Below are 19,441 nucleotides of genomic sequence, written 5' to 3'. Positions count from 1 at the left end.
TGTAAAAAGATCAGTATGCATGAAACAGCATTTCACCCCCCCTTTAATTTTCCCGACCGACAACCGATGCTCATTAATCGATTATTAACCGTTAACTGATAAGATTAAAATATTGAAATGGCATTACATAAAAATAGGCTGCAATTGACGAGTGTCTCTGACCCGTTAAAAATACATTTGTTCACGTGTTTATTTTACTGTGCAAACAGCAGAACATACAGAACAGCTCAACAACAGAACCCAGATCACACTAGAGCTCTGCATTTATGCCCGAGCCCGACGGGACTCAACTTTTTTACGCCCCCTAGGGCCGGGCTTCGGGCCAATTTTCACTTCATACCTAAAACGGGGGCCGGGCTTCGGGCCTTTTTTTAGGCTTCTCCTTCGTTTTATATTTATTTTATTAATTAAAAGAAACAATGAGATGTGCTGTGCTGGTGGAAACGACATGAGACAATAATACGCGATTGTCAAGACATGGCTCGCACAGAGTTGGAGTCCGCGCCAGCAGAAGCGTGCGTTTCTTCAGCGCAGCTGCTAGAGTTATGACCTTTTTACAACTGGTTCCTTCATTCGTTTTCTTTGACCAGGTATCTATCTGATTGGGAAATGACTAGTAGGCCTAAATACCTTCCGAGATTCTTTCGAGACGTATTTAATTCCGATTACTCAAACAAACCAATTCAGAAGGTGGTATGAAAGCATTTCGGACAAAACCGGACAAGTGTAAATGTATCTGGTTGTTTAAACCACGTGTAAATTTTACTCCTGGCAAATGGTTAAAAAATAAGTGTGTGTGTGAGAGCGTGTTATGGGCTATAGGCTATGTTGTAGTCAGATAGATATAATGGTGCTGCAACACGCATCGCCTCAAGTGAGTAAAGCAAGCCATGCAAATGGCTGTAAATGAAACTTAAAATAAGTCTTAGATGCTCAAAAACGCAAGGATCTTCAATAAAAATGTATAAATGATCTTACTAGTGCTTAGGTCGCTCTTTCTCATATTGCGGTCTTTGAATTTGAAATGAGCTGCTGAATAAAATGCATCTTGAATCTTTTGCTTTCGTTGCTGTGAACTGTTGGGATTGTTTAGCTGGTTTCGTTTGCGAGTGCCGTTGCGAGCTGTATCAGCCTGCCTCAGCTCATCAAAAATACCTTTTTACTGTGGAGGTAATATTATAGTAGGCTAAATTAACTAACTTTGTGATGCTTGAAGTGTTTTATCTATGGGTTTTATTATAAGCAAGATAAGCCAAGAATAGATTTTAGAGGCTAAAATGATTAAACATGTGGTTAACTCACTGTCGGCCGCTGGTCACTTGTTCGTCACTTAAAAAAATGTAAACCTTAATTTAACAAACAAAAAATTAGTTTACATTAACTTAACAAAGAAATTAAACGAAATATAACTACTTTGACATTAAACCCAAAGCTGAACTATTTTAATGGCTGCAACAATGTAAAACAAAAAAAACACAGGCTCCAGTCGGACTCGGCCGAGATTTTTGATAAGCTGTCGGAAAAAACCACACCATGAAAAGCATTAAACAAGGCTTCAGATGGAACTGATGCCCGGGGAATACAGAGACGCCTCGCTAGAGCGGCCAGCCTCAGGAAGCAACTTTCATTTGCTTTCCTCCACCAGTCAGGAGCTTGTACTGCTTCTGTATTGGAATACCGCGTAGCTTATTTAGCACGTAACTTAGTCACCCTTTTTGTCTAAATAGTCCCACACAGTAGCCTATGCTTCTTTCCCATTGCTTCATTTTGCGGAATATGTATGTGTCGGCATGTGTGGTTTAGTTGCGTGTGTCCGCCCCGTGAGTAAAAAAACAAAAAAAAACTTTAAACCGTTTAACTGATAGTGTTAATCGGTCAAAATTATTACTATTGGTTAATGGTTAAATGGTCAATATGAGCATCCCTAATTTTTACATATTAGGGCTGTCAACGTTCATGCATGCGATTAATTCAAAGTCCTTAACGCCTTAAAATAATTTAAAGGGTTAGTTCACCGAAAAATGAAATTGATGTCATTTAATGTCTCACCCCAATGTTGTTTTTCACCCGTAAGACCTCCGTTCAGCATCGGAACACAGTTTAAGATATTTAATATTTTAGTCCCAGAGCATATGCAGATGCACGCTGTTACTGTCCATGTCCAAAAAGCTAATAAAAACATCATCAAAGTAGTCCATGTGTGACATCAGTTGGTTAATTAGAATCTCTTGAAGCAAAAACTACGACTTTATTCAGCATTGTCTTTTCTTCCGCGTTTGTTTTCAAACCTCAAATAAAGATACAAACGGCAATGAATCAGTGAATAGATCAATGATTCGGATTGCCAATGTCACGTGATTTCAGCAGTTTGGATCATGTGTCAAACTGCTGAAATCACATGACATTGGCCATTTTTTTATTTTATTTTTTTTATTTAAGAAACAGGGACAGCGTACAATAAACATTAACCTCAAAGGGAGAGATGCATAGTACCGGGTTTTAGCTCAAGAGCTAATTTTCACCCGTAGTCCCTGGGCAGGCCATCCGAATCATTACTGTAGTATGAAGCATGCTGTTTGAGCGGAACAAGTCTGGAGTGATTGCGAATGAGAGACAAATGCGACGCACGGTTTGAGAGCAGTGGAGCTTTTACTACGCCCCAGACGACCGCTTCTGTTTCTTCCGGTCATGCTTATGTGGGGTAACGCAGTGCTGTTCTATCATGTTAGATACATTTGAGTGTGTTGAAAGTAGGGCTGGGCGATATGGCCCAAAAAAAAAATCCCCGATTTTTTCACCAATAATTCGATTTACGATTTAAAACGATTTTTTTCCCCTCCTACTTAAAATCAGTCTGCAGATGACAAAGAAATTGTTCAAAACAAGTTTTAACTTTATTTTGTTTAGGTAAAATTAAATATTTGCAGCTTGGTAGAAGTGCCACCTGCAGTGGCGGAGCCAGAGGGCTAGTTGGGGTGGCAATTGCCCCCCCAGACGAAGTCCTTGCCACCCCTGTTGCCACCCCGCTGAAAACATTACACTGCGTGAATTTTACTAACATTTCCCAAATCTCCCAGCGGACGTGAATACAACCTGGCAGCGCGCATAAGCGTGCAGCTGCAGCGTGCTGTTGCTGCTACACTTTTCATTGGTTAAGCTGACACGCAGCTCCTTCGTGACGTGCCCCAAACGACTCCAAAACAACACGGGAAGCAGCACACACATAGTTGCCAGGGTCGCGGTTTTCCCGCACAATTGGGCTATTTTAAAAAAGGAGTTGCGGGAAAAATTACGGAGCCGCGGGTTGTGGTTTTTTGGGCTACAATTAAAAAGTACCGCGGCCGCGAAACAATATAAAAGAGCCAAAGAAAAAATTAAATGGAACTGTTTATTAGTGGGTATTGATCCCCGGGAACGAATTCACTTTGCAACAACCGCTGCACGTGAGTAGACACGTCACTTGAGCATTTCACAAATCAAGCATCATCACGTCACATGAGTTATGCCTTTGGTGGTTGAAGCATCGGTTCGGTTGTCCGTGGATGAACAAGCAGCACTATAAAATGTCAGGTAAATGGAGAAAACCATCACCACAGATGCTTTCTCTCTTTACTGCTGAAATCTATTCAGCACCACATGAGAAGGGTGGGGAAGAGACTAGCATATGTCTAAATGAAGACAGCCCTGAGATTGTAAACTGTACACACACACACACACACACACACACACACACACACAATTTTGGAATCGACTATTTTGATTGTTTTTGAAATAAGTATCTTCAACAAAACTGCATTTATTTTATTAAAAATAAAAAAGTAATGTTGACTGTAATATTGTGAAATATTATTAAAATATAAAGAAACTGTTTTCTATTTGAATATAGTAAAGTGTAATTTATTCTGTGATTTAAAGCTGTGTTTTCAGCATCATTTCTCCAGTCTTCAGTGTCACATGATCCTTCAGAAATCATTATAATATAATTATTTCCTCCTCAACAAACATATGGTTATTATCAATGTTAAAACACTTTTAGGATTATTTAATTAATAGAAAGTAAAAAACAAAAACAAAACAGTATTCATCTGAAATAGAAAACTTTAGTAACATTGTATACCGGGGGTAGGGGGTGGGTAAACAAAGAAAGGAATATGTTTATTCAGCAAGGATGCCTTAAAAAATAATTAGGTGACGGTATAGACATTTATAAAGTTGAAAAAGCTTTATATTTCAGATAAATGCTGTTGTTTTGAACTTTCTATTAATTAAATAATCCTGAAAAAAAAAAACTGTTTTCAACATTGATAGTAATAAATAATTCTTGAGGAGCAAATCATCATATTACAATGATTTCTGAAGGATCATGTGACACTGAAGACTGGAATAATTCAGCTGAAAATTCAGTTTTGAATCACATAAATAAATTGAATTTTAGATTATATTAAAAAAAGTTATTTTTAATAGTTATTTATTTTATGTACAAATATTTCACAATAATACTGTTTAGCTGTATTTTTGATTAAATAAATGCAGCCTTGGTGAGCAGAAGAGACTTTTTTTTTAAAAACAATACATTTTATATCAATTTTATATATAAGTTTATTTGTGGGCCCTTTATGGGAATCCAGTGGTTGTCTAATCTGATTGGACACTGAAAAATTGGGCTAGTTTTCATTCCATTTGGGCGGGTTTTGACTTGTCATTGGGCTAGAAATATTCCCTCTGCTTCACGTCAGGCTCCTAAACAACCTGTCGGTGTTGTATTCGCTATAACAACTGCCTCGCTATACATTATCCCTTACTTAACATAACATACATGTCTAGATGTCTTTAAGCAATTTCCTTGTGTTGTCAAATAGGCTAGACCTCAATATACTCAGATTTTGTCGTAATGTATTACTTTAATATTTGTATTATTATTAGTAACGGTGTACACATGGTAAATAATAATAATAAGCAAATTGTTCCAAATTATGGTTTCTTCATGAGGTGTGTAACCAAGCTTTTCTTTGAATAGAGACAGCAGAATGAAGAGGAAAAAGCGCTATCACCAACTTCTTTCTAAAGAAGCAAAAGTCAGGTCACAGGTGCAGATCAGGGCCAAACAGATCCCAGTCCCAGTGTCAGCTGTTGTAGTGAACCATATGTAGGTGGTGGACAGGGAAGTCAAGAAGAGAAAGATAATGACACACAAGAACCCAGTGTATCACCAGCAGGTCAGAGCAGTGAGGAGAGGCAGTAAATTGTGTCTTAAATTCAGAGTTGAATTTTCAAGTGCATTATATAAGTGAGTCATCTCCCATTCCCTTTAAAAGCCAGTTGCGCTTGTACCCTGGCGGATTCGCTACATTTTGTGGGAAATAATTTATTTTTAGTGTAATTGAACACTTTGTATATTGACCCCCCAAAATAACACCTTGCCACCCCTTTGCCACCCCTGTTTTTAAAGTCTAGCTCCGCCTCTGGCCACCTGGGGTGCAAAACTTTCAGCATGTGAATAACCCCTGACTATTCCACAGTATAAATGGGCACCATATATTTTGCAATATACAGTATACATATCAAAGGTTTATGAATTGATATGCAGATAAAATTAACTTTTATTAACAACAGTAATGTGCAAAAAAAGTATAGGGAAAATTTAAATGTAGCCTAATGCTCTTATTAAATATAGATTAGCATTGTTCTTCAATAGTCTCACACTGAACTGATCGACAGCTTCAGTGATTATTAAAGGAGCTCTTTACTTTACTGTAATTTAGTCACAATTTGAAGAAAAGTTTAGTTTTTCCTGAGACTGTGACTTCGTACTTTCCATACATTAGGGAGTGGAAATCGCTAATAAATCAATAAGTGCTCTTCTGCTGGTTATAGTGGTGGGCATTTCATATCTTTTTTAAAATAAAAATGCTACAAAATGGATTACACATTTAAAAAAAATAAACTAAAAAAAAACATTCGACTATTTCTTTCACAAGACCCCTTTAAACTTTTAGTTTTACAAACCATCACATTAAAAATAACATTACAATCGGATATCTAGAGCTTTGAAGTGCTGGAAATAAGTGTAGGGTTGCCACCTTCAATACAGAAAAATAAGGGACGCCTGCCGGTGGCCACACCCCTCGGGGCCACGATGACCACAGTCCCGATGGTGTGCCAGTGCAGTGGTCTTATATCATAACTTAAAACCTAATTTGTATATATATATATATATATATATATATATATATATATATATATATATATATATATATATATATATATATATAAGATTGATACCAATGGACATTATAATAGGATATCTGCTATTGAAATCAGTGTGAACAGATGCACTCAGTATAATACACAGCTATGACAATGAAAAACAAACTCAGCTGCTGTAACCTAGAGGGGAGTAGGATAAGAAATTGCAAATTAACTCGAGTAATTTTATAGTGTTGTGAACAAAGATTTTGACTAAAATACTTGTCATTGTTTGCAGTAACTCCATCCAAACAGTGAAACCACACCTAAATAACGGTAAATTATATAATATCTACAATCATTTCTTATTTTAATAAAACACTAAACAACATTTTTATTTTTGGTAAGTTAAGTAAATATATTTATGTATTATTCCGTTTTTATATAGTCTATTGTTAATTCTATAGTATTGGATGATGCAATTATTATTTGTTAAGCATAACAAATAGTTGTTTATTTTATTCCTAAAAGGTCCTATTTTGATTATTTTATATATATATATATATATATATATATATATATATATATATATATATATATATATATATATATATATATATATATATCTTATCTCTTATTAAAGTAATGCTTGTGTCTGACTATATATACAACTTAACCTTAATAAACAAATCATACCATAACATCATTAATGTAGCCTACATTATTAACATTATTTCTTAATAGGCAGGATTTATGAAATCTAACGTTATCAATCAAAAAATTGAGGTGATAAAAAAAACAAAAAAAAAAACATTACACTATCTGTCTCAGGAGATGCTTGAGGTATGAAGAACTGTGCGACAGTGCTTTGATTTCGGTGAGCTCTTGCATTTAGTGAATGTTGCTCTCCCGTTGCGTGCTGTCCCACATCTGACGGGCCAGCGTGCGCCACTGAAAACACTCGCCGACAAATAATTATTGTGCGATTGGCTTGGTATTCATTGCCGCGGACACTTTCCAGCCTAATATTTATTTTTTTCCCACTCTCGTCTGTACCTCTGCATCCGCTTGCGTTTCTGCTCTGAAACTTTTACAGCTGGACGCGGGGAGGTATTTGGACCTGCCTCCGCCATCGTTTCTAATGGATTCTGCCCATATAGAAAAGAACCTATACCTCTTCTGACTCTGATTGGCCGTGATTCACGGCCCGTGAACCTGAAACAAACCAATCAAACAAACCAACGACGGCAGCAACCCAATTAGGGGCAGAATAGGACGTGTCTTCACACAATGCGGGTGGACCTATGTAAAATACGGGACAAATCGCGTCCCGTACTGCTTTGATACGGGACGCGTCATTTTTCCTGAAAATACGGGACGATTCCGTATTTCAAGGGACGGGTGGCAACCCTAAATAAGTGTGAAGCTCTTGAAAACCATTGGAAAGTGCTTGAATTTCAATCTCAAAAGGTTGTACGAATCCTGAGATAAATAATGACAACAACAACATTAAATCCATGTGGTTTTACTACCTATACAATCGTGGTAAATGTTGGTGTTTTGTGACTGAAACCCCTGACCTTCGCTCAGCTCTGTTTGATCTGATATCTGTGGTTTATAACAGAATTCTGCGCCGACTGCTTCCACTAGATCACAGTAGCAATGGTGTGTTGATTTAAACGGTCTCTCACTGGATCACCAGCGCTGTGTATCGTGTCTGTCACGAGATTGGCCCGTGTGTGTGAGCTCGCGCTGCGTTCGTGTCAGCGCAGCTTTAAATGAGTATAGCGCCTACCGCGGTTCCGTTCAGACTTCAAACACACTTTGCAGCGGGGTATTGTTAATTGTTCTGTGAAAAACTGAACCAATTACGAATGACACGGTATGTTGTTAGACGCGATCCTTGTTGTTTGTGTACCTCTGTGGCAAACGCGCGCGGGGAGGGCTGAGCCATTACGGGAGCTCAGAGGGGAGCGTCGGCGGATTTGAAAGAGAAAACCGATTTTCATTCACAAAAATCGTCGTAAACTAAAAACTCGAATTAATTCATAAAATCGATTTATCGCCCAGCCCTAGTTGAAAGTTATAATGCTACTCTGCGTTCACGCGGTGGCTACTTTGAGACACTTGTTGCACACTGCAGTAAGCTAGATTGATATTAGGCGTGGTAGAACATAGTACTCGTGGTAAATCAAGAAAATTTGATTTAAAAAATAAGACTAACTGTGTTTGCAATACTTCTTTCGATGAATGGATCCAAACAGTTGCTCACTTGTCTAATAAAACACATAATATATTAACCCCTTGAACCTGAAGCCGACGTACCCCCCTTATGTTTTATCTGTCCTGTGTATGTTGCTGTGCTTGGTATATGAATGTAATCTGTTCACTGTAGTATATGCAGTCAGGTGCAGATTTTTTTGTTGTTGTTTTAAATCTAATTTATTGTGAAGCAATATTCTCACTAGTGTTTAATCAGCTTTGACATATTTTAAATCTGCATATTTGTGATATTTTTACCTTTTTATAAAAGGCATTTTTCCCATAATCTTATTAAATATAGGCTATGCTTCAGCTTTCAATTTAGATTATTAAATTTGATCACTAAATTAAACAAGAATAAAACACAATAGGGATGTTACCAATCAAATTAAATAACTTGCTCTGAAAAATTACAACTGCGTTAAAGCTACACTGTGTGATATTTTCCCCCATCTAGCGGTGTAAAGGTATATGACCATCCAGTGAATATTAGTTTCTGTTCCTCTCAATTCTGATTTCGTTTTAACTCCTACGGTGGCCTATTTAGTCCAAGATTAACATGGCAATTCCCCTCTTCACATTCGACACAGTGCCATCGAGTGTTAAACGCAAAGGCGAAGCTTGAATTTATGGGTATGTCCCTCTTTGGCTAATGTACTTTCAAGTGACGGCAACCTTGTTAAAGTCAGAAGCCTACATTATACTACATTAAATATTATTAAACTCTATCAAACACCACTTACACTAAATTAATGCAGAATCATTCTTGCATTTTGGTGATTCCCTAGGTTTTTTTGTTGCCCATAATTAACACAAAAGCCTGGCATTATTAAATAAAATATAAAACGGTCTTGTTACCTTTGGCTTGATGTGTGTTCACAGGATCGTGTTCAGAAGACGTTTCCGAATCCCATCGATAAATGGGCCATGGCAGACGCTCAGAGTGCAATAGAGAAGCGCAAGCGAAGGAACCCACTGCTGCTGCCAGTCGATAAGATACATCCACTACTGAAGGTGCCAAATACTCAAACACATTTTACTTAATCTACAACTTTCACACACTATCACACAGAGTAACACGTGTCTGGTGTTGTGTGTACAGGAGGTGCTGGGCTATAAGATCGACTATAATGTGTGTCTATATATTGTTGCTGTGTTGGAGTACATCTCAGCCGATATCCTCAAGCTGGCTGGAAACTATGTGAGCAACATTCGTCATTACGAGATCAGCCAGCAGGACATCACCGTCTCCATGTGTGCTGACAAGGTCAGAAATGTGTGTGATTCGTTGTGTGTGCATAAAATGGTTTTCTTTCCTAAAACTATGTTACAAGTCAAATAAATATAGTGATATTACAACTTTAATTATGACAGTTAATAGGATTGTCATAACAGTTTCATTAAATTAAAAAACTTTGTTACACTAAATTTAAAGGGGTACAGCGCTGGAAAGATGAATCTGTATTTAAACTGGGTCATTAATGTAGTAGAAATGTGCAATTATTTTTGAATTTGGTGCTTTCTAGACTGAGAAAAGACAGCAAATGTATTTTTGTCTCATGGGGATGAAAGACCACAATTCCCAGAATGCTTCGCTGCCCTGTGAGGCCATTCCCAAAGCCACCTACTGGATTACTGTGACTGAGTTTTACTACAATTAAATACTGAACGTGTCTGTTCAATATAATGATCGAGTTGCCGCGAGTCTCGCAGCACTAACTCAAATTAGGAGTCAGATTACATTTAAGGTCATAAATGAGCTAATGAGCTCTCGTGATGAGAGCTGAGGATATCGCGACCACATTCGTGGCATACATTCACAACACTGGTTCAGTCTGGCGCGTTTCAGTTCATGCCTTTGGAAGCTTAACTTTCATAGAAATTCATTTGAGAAGTTAAAACACTTACATTGCTTAGCATCCGTTTAAATGAATGCCTGCAGCTACGAGCAGTGCTGTAAGTGTGATCTCCATCCCCCAAGCGCGAGTTGAAAACATGTGGAAATGGCTCCCTCCGCTGGCTGTAGTCTTTAGCCTTTGGCCAAACATTCCAAAGATGAAACAAATATCATCAATTTGTGTCAAGGAAGGAATTTTTTCAGAAGTAAAATGCATAAATCTCTCGTCTCAGGGGGATATGAGAGGGGGGAAGCACAGTCATTTTATTATACTCCAGGGTTTCCCGAAGCTGTTCTACTCCATTACTCTACATAAATAATAATTGGTTATTTTGAACTAATAGGTCTGAACACTAAGACCAATAAAAATGTTTTGCATAAATTACAGTGTATCGTTCTTATGAATTATTTTGGTGTATTAAGAGCTCTAATATTGCTTTTGTGTGCCTTTAGGTGTTAATGGATATGTTTGATCAGGAAGAGGAGATGGGGCTGGTGTCTCAGAGTGTAGAGGAGGTGTCTTCCTCTGGTGTGCTCACATATGATGATCTAGTGCGTCTGGAGATCGCTGAGGAGCGTCAGTATCTGCGAGAACTTGATCTCATCATCAAAGTATTCCGCCAAGCCTTTATGTCCAATAGCAAACTCTTCTCCACTCAGGTGTGTTCTTCTGACCAATCAGAACACGAGTGGTCTTTGTACAATGAGCATTGATTCTGACATCAATTTGCAAGGATTAGCTCTCTGCATTGTCTTTATTTTCATTTATTCTCAGTTTTCTCTTTCTGTTATGTGTGCAGGATGTGGAGCTGGCATTCAGTAATATTCTAGAGGTTCACGAGTTAACAGTTAAACTGTTGGGTCTTATTGAAGATGCTGTAGAAATGACAGCTGATGGGAGTCCACACCCCCTGGTGGGCAGCTGCTTCGAAGACCTCGCTGAGGTACAAATAAAGTCGTAGACACTCATGAAAGTTCAAAAATTAGAAAAATCTGTCTCTGTTAGAAATATCTTTGTAACTGTATCTGTAAAATGTGTCTGTTGTGAACAGGAGCAGGCGTTTGATCCCTATGAGACACTTTCTCAGGACATCCTATCTAAAGAATTCTGTCAACATTTCAACACTCTGATGTCCCGACCCACGGTTGCTCTGCACTTTCAGGTCAGCACCATCACTGATTGGTTCACTGAGGTGTTTACCTGACCAACTTTTTTTTTACTGTACAGGTCCTGAATTTGGTTCTTTTTGATTGCGGGTATTGTGCATAATTTTACTCATTCCTGCAGGTTTTGCGCTTATGCAGGAAATTATCCCCACTTTTTTTTTACTATAGCATGTAGGTTAGACGATTAAATGAATCCACACAGAATATCAGATTAAATCAGTCAAAATTTTAGTATTTTAACATAGCCTTATTTTATTCTAGTTCGTTGCCAACATTTCTTTCAAATTATTTTAAAATGAAATGGAATTATTCGAATATATTCGTTTTTTGTTTTGTGTTTTTAAGTTTCAGTTAATCTTATATTTATATTTTAGTTTAGGAAGTTTTTGTCAACACATAACTAATATAGTATTAATATATTATGTATCCCTACTAAATTAGAAATCTGTTTTAAAATAAGCAATATCTCCAGATACTGAGGATTGTGTTTTAGTTATGTACTACTTTATTAATCAATTTAGTAATGTGTGTAGATATTGTATTTTGCATAGGTTAGTGTTGTATGGAACGGTTTCAGTCAGGGTTTGCTTCACTTAAAAAAATAGCTATAACTGCACTTTGAAGCATGTAAAGACAACCTGCACCTTCATTAGGTGAACTAGGAAAATATGTACCACATTTTGAAGGCAAGTAATAAAATCTGAAAAGAGACCTGTGGGGTCAGAGAGAGAGAGAGAGGGCGGTGGAATCAAAGCCTTTATCTCTGCAGGCATAAGCTCAGATGTTTTGTCTCATGTAGTGTGTTTGTGTGTGTGTGTGTGTGTGTGTGTTTTAGTCAATTGCAGAGGGTTTTAAGGAGGCAGTGCAGTATGTGCTTCCTCAGTTGATGATGGTTCCAGTTTATCACTGCATGCACTACTTTGAACTGTTACAGGTGAGTACTGAACATATTCACACTCAGTAATCAGTAACCTATAGGTATTTAATCTGTTATTTGAGGTTTGTGTATCATTTTTCTCTGTAGCAATTGCAGGAATGCAGTGAAGACCAGGATGACAGAGAGTGTTTAAAACAGGCTCAGACTGCACTGATCAACCTACAATGCAGTATTGATCGCATATCTGCTAAACACCAACCACGGCGCAAACAAGGGTAAACGAAACACCAGGGCTTGCACAACTATGTGCCTCTACCATACACCACTTTCATCTCTCGTTCTTGTGACTCTTTTAGGGAGGCCCTATATCGGTTATATAGTCGTGCATCTCGCAGTAAGCAGGCAGCAATAAAGCGCATGAACGACATCCAGAAGAGTATTGATGGCTGGGAAGGCAGAGATATTGGGCAGTGCTGCAGCCAGTTCATCCTGGAGGGGGCACTTCTACGGGCTGGTGCCAAGCACGAACGGCACAACTTCCTGTTCGACGGCCTCATGATAAGCTGCAAAGCCAACCAGAGCTCCCGGTTGCCAGGGGCTGGCAGTGGGGCGGAGTTTCGTCTGAAAGAAAAGTTTGTGCTGCGCAAGTATCGCATCGTAGACCGCGAAGATTCATCAGAGTTTCGTCACGCATTTGAGCTGGTAGGCCGCGAGGAAAGCAGCGCTGTATTCGGCGCGCGTTCAGCGGAGGAGAAGAGCGCATGGATGGCTGCACTGGTCACGCTGCAGTACCGGCCCACTCTGGACCGCATGCTGGACACCGTCCTGCACCGCGAGGAACAGGCACAACCGCTGAGGCTGCCATCACCAGATGTCTACCGGTTTGCCATCGAGGACTCTGAAGAGAACATAGTGTTTGAGGAGGGAGCGCAGAGCAAGACTGGAATCCCCATTATTAAAGCCGGGACAGTGGTCAAGCTCATTGAGCGACTGACGTACCACATGTACGCAGGTACTGAACAAGAATCCTTAGTTTAAAAGATTTTTAAGATTATGACAAACATTCTGTGTCCAAACTCTTGACTGGTAGTGTATGTGTTTCTTTGTTTCATTCAGTTTATATGTACATGTCCTCTTTCACTTACAGACCCAAATTTTGTGCGTACGTTTCTGACTACATACCGCTCTTTCTGTAAACCCCAAGATCTGCTCACATTACTGATCGAAAGGTAAAGAGCACATACACTTGCGTCTCATGCACAGGTTCAAGTCAGTCCTTGATGTGGTGAGGCTGTCAAACATTCGTTCACATAAGGTCTACACATCGGTAGCATTTTATTTTGTCTCCGGCCTCTGCCATGCTGTTGTATGCAAATGTCAAATGTCCGTTATGACTGGTCACTTTCAAAGGATATATAAAACAAAACAAACAAATAAAAATAGATTCATTTTAAAATCAGTTCCATTATCAGACTCATTTGATCACCAAGTCTTTACACAAAGATTTTAATTATATTTAATTATATGTTCAGTATATGCATGTAATTTGGTTGTATTTGTTTCCCCATGATGCTTCAGGATTGAGATTCCAGAGCCCGAGCCATCAGAAGCAGACCGAGAGGCACTCTGGAACGGAGAGCAACCAATGGCTGCTGAGCTTCAGAGATTTCGCAGGGAATATGTGCAGCCTGTCCAACTCAGGTAAAACAAGCACACATGCATGATACACTCATAATATTATTAATTTAACTTTTCTATTTGAATTTATTTTCTTTCTTTTTTTGTTGGGCTTGTTTTTGTAAGGCTCACATGCATCCTGTTGTTGCTTCATCATCTTTGTGCTCATTTCAGTCAATGTGCTATTATATTTAAGTCACCACAGTGAGCATGTCAGTCTGATGTCTGTGTGTATCATTAGGGTTCTGAATGTATTCCGTCAGTGGGTGGAACATCACTTTTATGACTTTGAGAATGATTCTGAACTCTGCGCAAGACTTGAAGAATACCTCACCAGCACCACACAGCTTAGAGGTATCTACACACTCTGACATACATTTCTGCAGATCCTCATACACACACACAAGCTCAGAGGCTGATGTAGGACGTTTTGCTTTCAGGTAAATCGATGCGTAAGTGGGTGGAGTCTATCAGTAAGATCATGAGACGGAAGATACAAACTCAGTCTAATGGCATTAGTCACAACATCACATTTGAGAGCCCACCTCCTCCTATTGAATGGCACATCAGCCGTCACGGACAGGTTGAAACCTTTGACCTCATGACCCTTCATCCAATAGAAATTGCCCGGCAGTTAACACTTCTAGAGTCTGATCTGTACAGGTGAGCCAATCAGAATATTATGCATGAGTAAGAAAGAAAGTACATTAACTAACTATTGTACATTTGTATGCATAGAGCCGTTCGTCCATCTGAGCTGGTAGGAAGTGTTTGGACAAAGGAAGATAAAGAAAAGAATTCTCCCAATCTGCTGAGGATGATCAGACACACAACCAACCTCACACTGTGGTTTGAGAAGTGAGCAACTAGCCATTAGTCAACTGCATCATCTCCATGAACATCTAGCAGTCTCAATTTTTTTTAATTCTGTAAGAGCTTTAATTCTTTGGTTCTTTTTCTGTCACTCAGGTGTATAGTAGAGGCCGAAAATGTGGACGAGAGAGTCGCTGTATTTTCTCGTATTATTGAGATCCTGCAGGTGTTTCAAGAACTCAATAACTTTAATGGAGTTTTGGAGATAGTAAGCGCCATCAACTCCGTACCCGTGTACCGTCTGGATCACACCTTTGAGGTGACATGTTCATTTATTATTGAATGCACTCACAATGTGATTCTGATTAGTAAATGACAGATAATGATGCTACTGTATATGTGGTTTTGTCGTCTATATGCAGGCCGTGCCTGAGAGGAAGAGGAGGATTCTAGAGGAAGCCGTTGAACTTAGTCAGGATCATTTTAAGAAATACCTCGCCAAGCTCAAATCCATCAACCCACCTTGTGTACCTTTCTTTGGTTAGAGAAAGAGCTGCTTGTAACAAACTAGCATGTACAGTCAAACAATAATTATTCAGACACCAGATATGTTATGTAAGTGAGAATAGCCAAATAAAGTAAACTGTGATGTATTATACCTAAACATTCTTCATACAGTGGACTATCAGTAAAATCTATATAAATTTGGGACCAAAATTATTCAGAAACTTTGACCTTACCATGTTTTGCTTAAGTATTTAACTCTTGAGTTCTTGTTCAATTTTTCTATAGCAAATAAACAGTGATAATGGCCCTCATTTATCAATCTTGCGTAGAAACTGGTGTATATGTTGGCGTAAGATTATGCTTACACTCCTCTCACCGCCTGATTTATGAAACTGTGCGCACCTCTGCAATCCAGGTGTACGCAATACTTGCCCTTGATAAATGCTGCGGCTGAAAACGATCGTCATTAGAATAACACGCCCCTATATATTCAAGTCTCCGCCTCCCCCACGCCCTCATTTTACGCCATGGACAAACAGAAGACGGCAAAGAAGCGAAACTTCTCCGACGTGGAGATCGGGCGCTCAATCATCTCACTAGTTCACTAGTCAGGGCACTGATTAGGACATAAGTCAGTGGGCTGACTCCCTGATCAGTGCCCTGACTACTGAACTAGAGAGATGATTGAGACGCGACCATCGAGCCGATCACCAGGGAAGTGGAAAAAAACCCAAAATTGTTTTATTTGGGAGTTTAAAGAGTTTAAAGACACCTACAAAAACAAAATATGGACCCAAATTACGAGTAGCTACTCTTAATAGAGTGGATGATAAGCGCACTCCAGCAGTTTAAAAAGCTGTTTGGATGATAAATTACCATCACAATGCATTATTTTACAGCACGTTTTGAAACAATTAGCATTTAATTTCGTATCACGGCACATGTATTGGGGTACAATATGATGATGTGATGTGGAGTAAGATTCATTCACATTAATAATTACATGACAATTTGTAAGATTCTTCTTCTTCTTATTATGATTATTATTCTTAATGACGCTTGTTATGTAGAAGAAGATTATTATTATTATTATTATTATTATTATTATTATTTAAAAGAAGAAGGTAATTTTTATTATTTTGTCAGTCTGAATTATTTTAGTCCCAGTCCGTGCGCAGCTGCCGGGCCAGGCGGGCCTGAAACGTCAGATAAAGCACACAGGCTCGCGACTGGAGGAATACATATGCCTACAAATCAAACGCTTTGGTAAAGTCACACAAATTAAACATTGACGTTCATGTTGCACAAAAAGAAACACTGAATGTTGTTGTTGTGGTTTTTAACAGTGGGTCATAATATAGCTTATCTTGCCAGTGCGTTTTGTGGTGTTATGACTTGTTTTTCTGCGCATTTTCGCACTAACTCCAAACGTGCGTACACCACCTCCTGAGCTGGCGTAGGATTTGAGTGTGCCGTACGCCAACGTCCATATTGATAAATCTCAAAGTCACCGTGGGTTTGGGTGTACGCAAGGTGTACGCTGGAAATTTGGTGTACGCACTTTTGATAAATGAGGGCCAATGTGAGTGAATTTTGAAGGTGTCTGAATACATTTTGTTTTAAATGTTTTTTTTTTTTTTAAAGTTTAAAGTCTTTATGCTCATCAAGGCTACATTCTCTGCTGCTTTGATTTTTTTCTGTTCTTCCTGAATAAAAGTATTAATTTCTTTAAAAAACAAAAATCGCACTGACCCCAAACTTTTGAACACTAGTGTACAAGTATGTGCCCCCATGTGATGTTTCCTGTCTGTTCTGTGCATTCAGGCATCTACCTGACCAACATTTTGAAGACCGAAGAGGGGAATCCAGATTTCCTAAAGCGTGACGGAAAAGAACTGATCAACTTTAGCAAAAGACGCAAAGTAGCAGAAATCACTGGAGAAATCCAGCAGTACCAGAACCAACCCTACTGCCTCAAAGTAGAACACGACATAAAGGTTTATATGTTCATCAACCTATCACTCAAACCGTTTTCCTCTTCATCTCTTTCTCGTGAGTTTAATAGATGAGATTTTCTTTTTGTCTTGCAGAGGTTTTTTGAGAATCTAAATCCAATGGAAAACATGAGCGAGAAGGAGTTTTCTGACTACCTGTTCAACAAGTCTTTAGAGATCGAACCACGGAACTGCAAACAGCCACCCAGATTTGTGAGTTTCCTTTAAAAACACTGTCAAATAAATGTAATCTATTTATATGATCAAATAAAAACCCTACCCTTTTCCATTTCCATTTATTTATTTGCCCATGTTTAAAGGTCCCGTTCTTCGTGTGTTTTCGAAGCTTTAATTATGTTTACAGTGTGCAATATAACATGAGTTCATGTTTCGCGTGTAAAAAAACACAGTATTTTTCACACAATTTACTTATCTATACAGCGCTGTTTCCTCTGTCCTAAAAACGGCCTGATGATTTCCTTGTTCTATGAAGTCCCTCCTTCAGAAATACGTAACGAGTTCTGATTGGGCCAGCGCTTCCCATGTTGTGATCATAGACTGTAAAAAAAATATGGACGTAGCGTCTGTGACGTCACCCATAGGATTCCGATAAGCTGTTCTGAAGCTTAAAGTAGGATCGAGCTGGGCGTTTCCATTTTGTGAGCGAGTCATCGCGTGTCACTCCCGGATAACAGAAAATGGGCAAAAAGGCGGGATGTGTGCGGAGCTGAGGTGACGCAATGACTATAGACGGCAGATAAATGACTATCCACCTGTAACCATGCCCTTAATTATGCAGAACTTTAAGGCTTTATATAACGTAAACGAATGAGTTATAAAAAAATTCACCCCCCTCACAGTTGTCATGAAGATCAAAATTAGCCTTATAAGCCAAAACCACAATTTGTACCAGGCTGTAAACATGTTTTTTTCTGCTTTAAAGTTGAGAATTTTAACATGGGGCTCAATGAGATTCTGCTCCCTACTGGAGCCTGTCCCTAGAGGCCAGTTAAGAAATTACAGTTTACATTACTTCCGTATTGGCTTCAAGAGAGATCGCGGGAGGTTGCCGCTTGGTTGTGATTGGACAGCAGCTTAGCGCACTTTGCCCGGAAAGGTCCCACCTGTTACCATAACGGGGAGATGCAAGCGCTGAATGTGCGCTCTTCTCAACGTGGGAGAGCAGCAAAACCAGGCCCCACTATTTTGCGTGTACTTGTGGGTAGCAAGGTTCAAGCAAGGAAGTGCAGGGCTGTAGTCCAAACCAGCCGTTCGCTGAAGGCTTTGAAAGGGAACTTCTGTTAAATAAAATATCTCGCTTGGCATTGAACTTTGAGCTTTATAATTTTACAGGTATTATTTATGCTCCAACAGCAACATTTCACACTAACTAAAGTTTGAAAGATGGACTTGCGAAGAACGGGATCTTTAAGGTTTCTTTTCGGGTTTTTTGTTTTTGTTTTAAAGGAATTCTTCAAGAGCGTGGTCTCTTTACATGAATATAATGGACTCAGAATGTGTTGTTTCGTTTTCACTGTGGGTAATGAGGTATTTAAGTTTACACAATATGTTTATTTTGTGTCATATATAGCCCAGAAAGACTATGTATCCTCTGAAGTCCCCCGGCGTTCGGCCGGTGCGGCAGGCATCAGGAGGAGGAGGAACACTGAAAGGTCACCCAGTGCCATTAGAACGAGAACCACCTCACAAAATCACCTTCAGAAGCATTGCAGAAACAGAACCTGAAACCCCTCCTTCTCTCCCCACCTCTCCGAACACACCCACCCCTCCACAGTCTGCCAACTCTGACTTCAACTCTGTGTTCATGGAGCACGACCTGAGCAGCTCGTGCGGTGAGAGAGGGGATAAGAGGCAGATGACTGGATAAGAATCAGCTAGAAACAAAATAATGTGTGACTTAAATGCTAATTTTTTTAATGTTTTTCTGCAGGTAACAACACTATATTTGCCCCAGTTTTGCTGCCCCAGTCCAGTAAGTGTTTGATTTTTTTTCTTTAGCAGGGTTCTTCTGCTTATGTTTATTATGTGACTGACATTAAG

At 39.0% G+C, this 19,441-nt stretch overlaps 1 protein-coding gene across 1 annotated transcript in view; it reads left to right on the top strand.

Moving 5' to 3' along the window:
* sos2 (son of sevenless homolog 2 (Drosophila)) overlaps nucleotides 1–19,441 on the top strand; it is a 49,932-nt gene that overhangs the window by 27,618 nt on the left and 2,873 nt on the right. The window contains exons 3-21 of the mRNA XM_067422080.1: nucleotides 9,331–9,462; nucleotides 9,551–9,715; nucleotides 10,799–11,005; nucleotides 11,146–11,289; nucleotides 11,398–11,508; nucleotides 12,348–12,446; nucleotides 12,537–12,664; nucleotides 12,746–13,401; nucleotides 13,537–13,618; nucleotides 13,968–14,090; nucleotides 14,308–14,420; nucleotides 14,507–14,729; nucleotides 14,805–14,924; nucleotides 15,036–15,198; nucleotides 15,302–15,419; nucleotides 17,211–17,383; nucleotides 17,477–17,593; nucleotides 18,972–19,233; nucleotides 19,332–19,373. Of these exons, the coding sequence (XP_067278181.1) occupies nucleotides 9,331–9,462; nucleotides 9,551–9,715; nucleotides 10,799–11,005; nucleotides 11,146–11,289; nucleotides 11,398–11,508; nucleotides 12,348–12,446; nucleotides 12,537–12,664; nucleotides 12,746–13,401; nucleotides 13,537–13,618; nucleotides 13,968–14,090; nucleotides 14,308–14,420; nucleotides 14,507–14,729; nucleotides 14,805–14,924; nucleotides 15,036–15,198; nucleotides 15,302–15,419; nucleotides 17,211–17,383; nucleotides 17,477–17,593; nucleotides 18,972–19,233; nucleotides 19,332–19,373 (3,178 nt within the window). The remainder of the gene's footprint in view (nucleotides 1–9,330; nucleotides 9,463–9,550; nucleotides 9,716–10,798; nucleotides 11,006–11,145; nucleotides 11,290–11,397; nucleotides 11,509–12,347; nucleotides 12,447–12,536; nucleotides 12,665–12,745; nucleotides 13,402–13,536; nucleotides 13,619–13,967; nucleotides 14,091–14,307; nucleotides 14,421–14,506; nucleotides 14,730–14,804; nucleotides 14,925–15,035; nucleotides 15,199–15,301; nucleotides 15,420–17,210; nucleotides 17,384–17,476; nucleotides 17,594–18,971; nucleotides 19,234–19,331; nucleotides 19,374–19,441) is intronic.

The sequence above is a fragment of the Pseudorasbora parva genome, chromosome 17, assembly GCF_024679245.1.
Source record: "Pseudorasbora parva isolate DD20220531a chromosome 17, ASM2467924v1, whole genome shotgun sequence".
NCBI classification, from domain to species: Eukaryota; Metazoa; Chordata; class Actinopteri; order Cypriniformes; family Gobionidae; genus Pseudorasbora; species Pseudorasbora parva.
The sequence above is the reverse complement of the archived record's forward strand: the minus strand, read 5'-3'. Positions and strand labels throughout refer to the sequence as shown.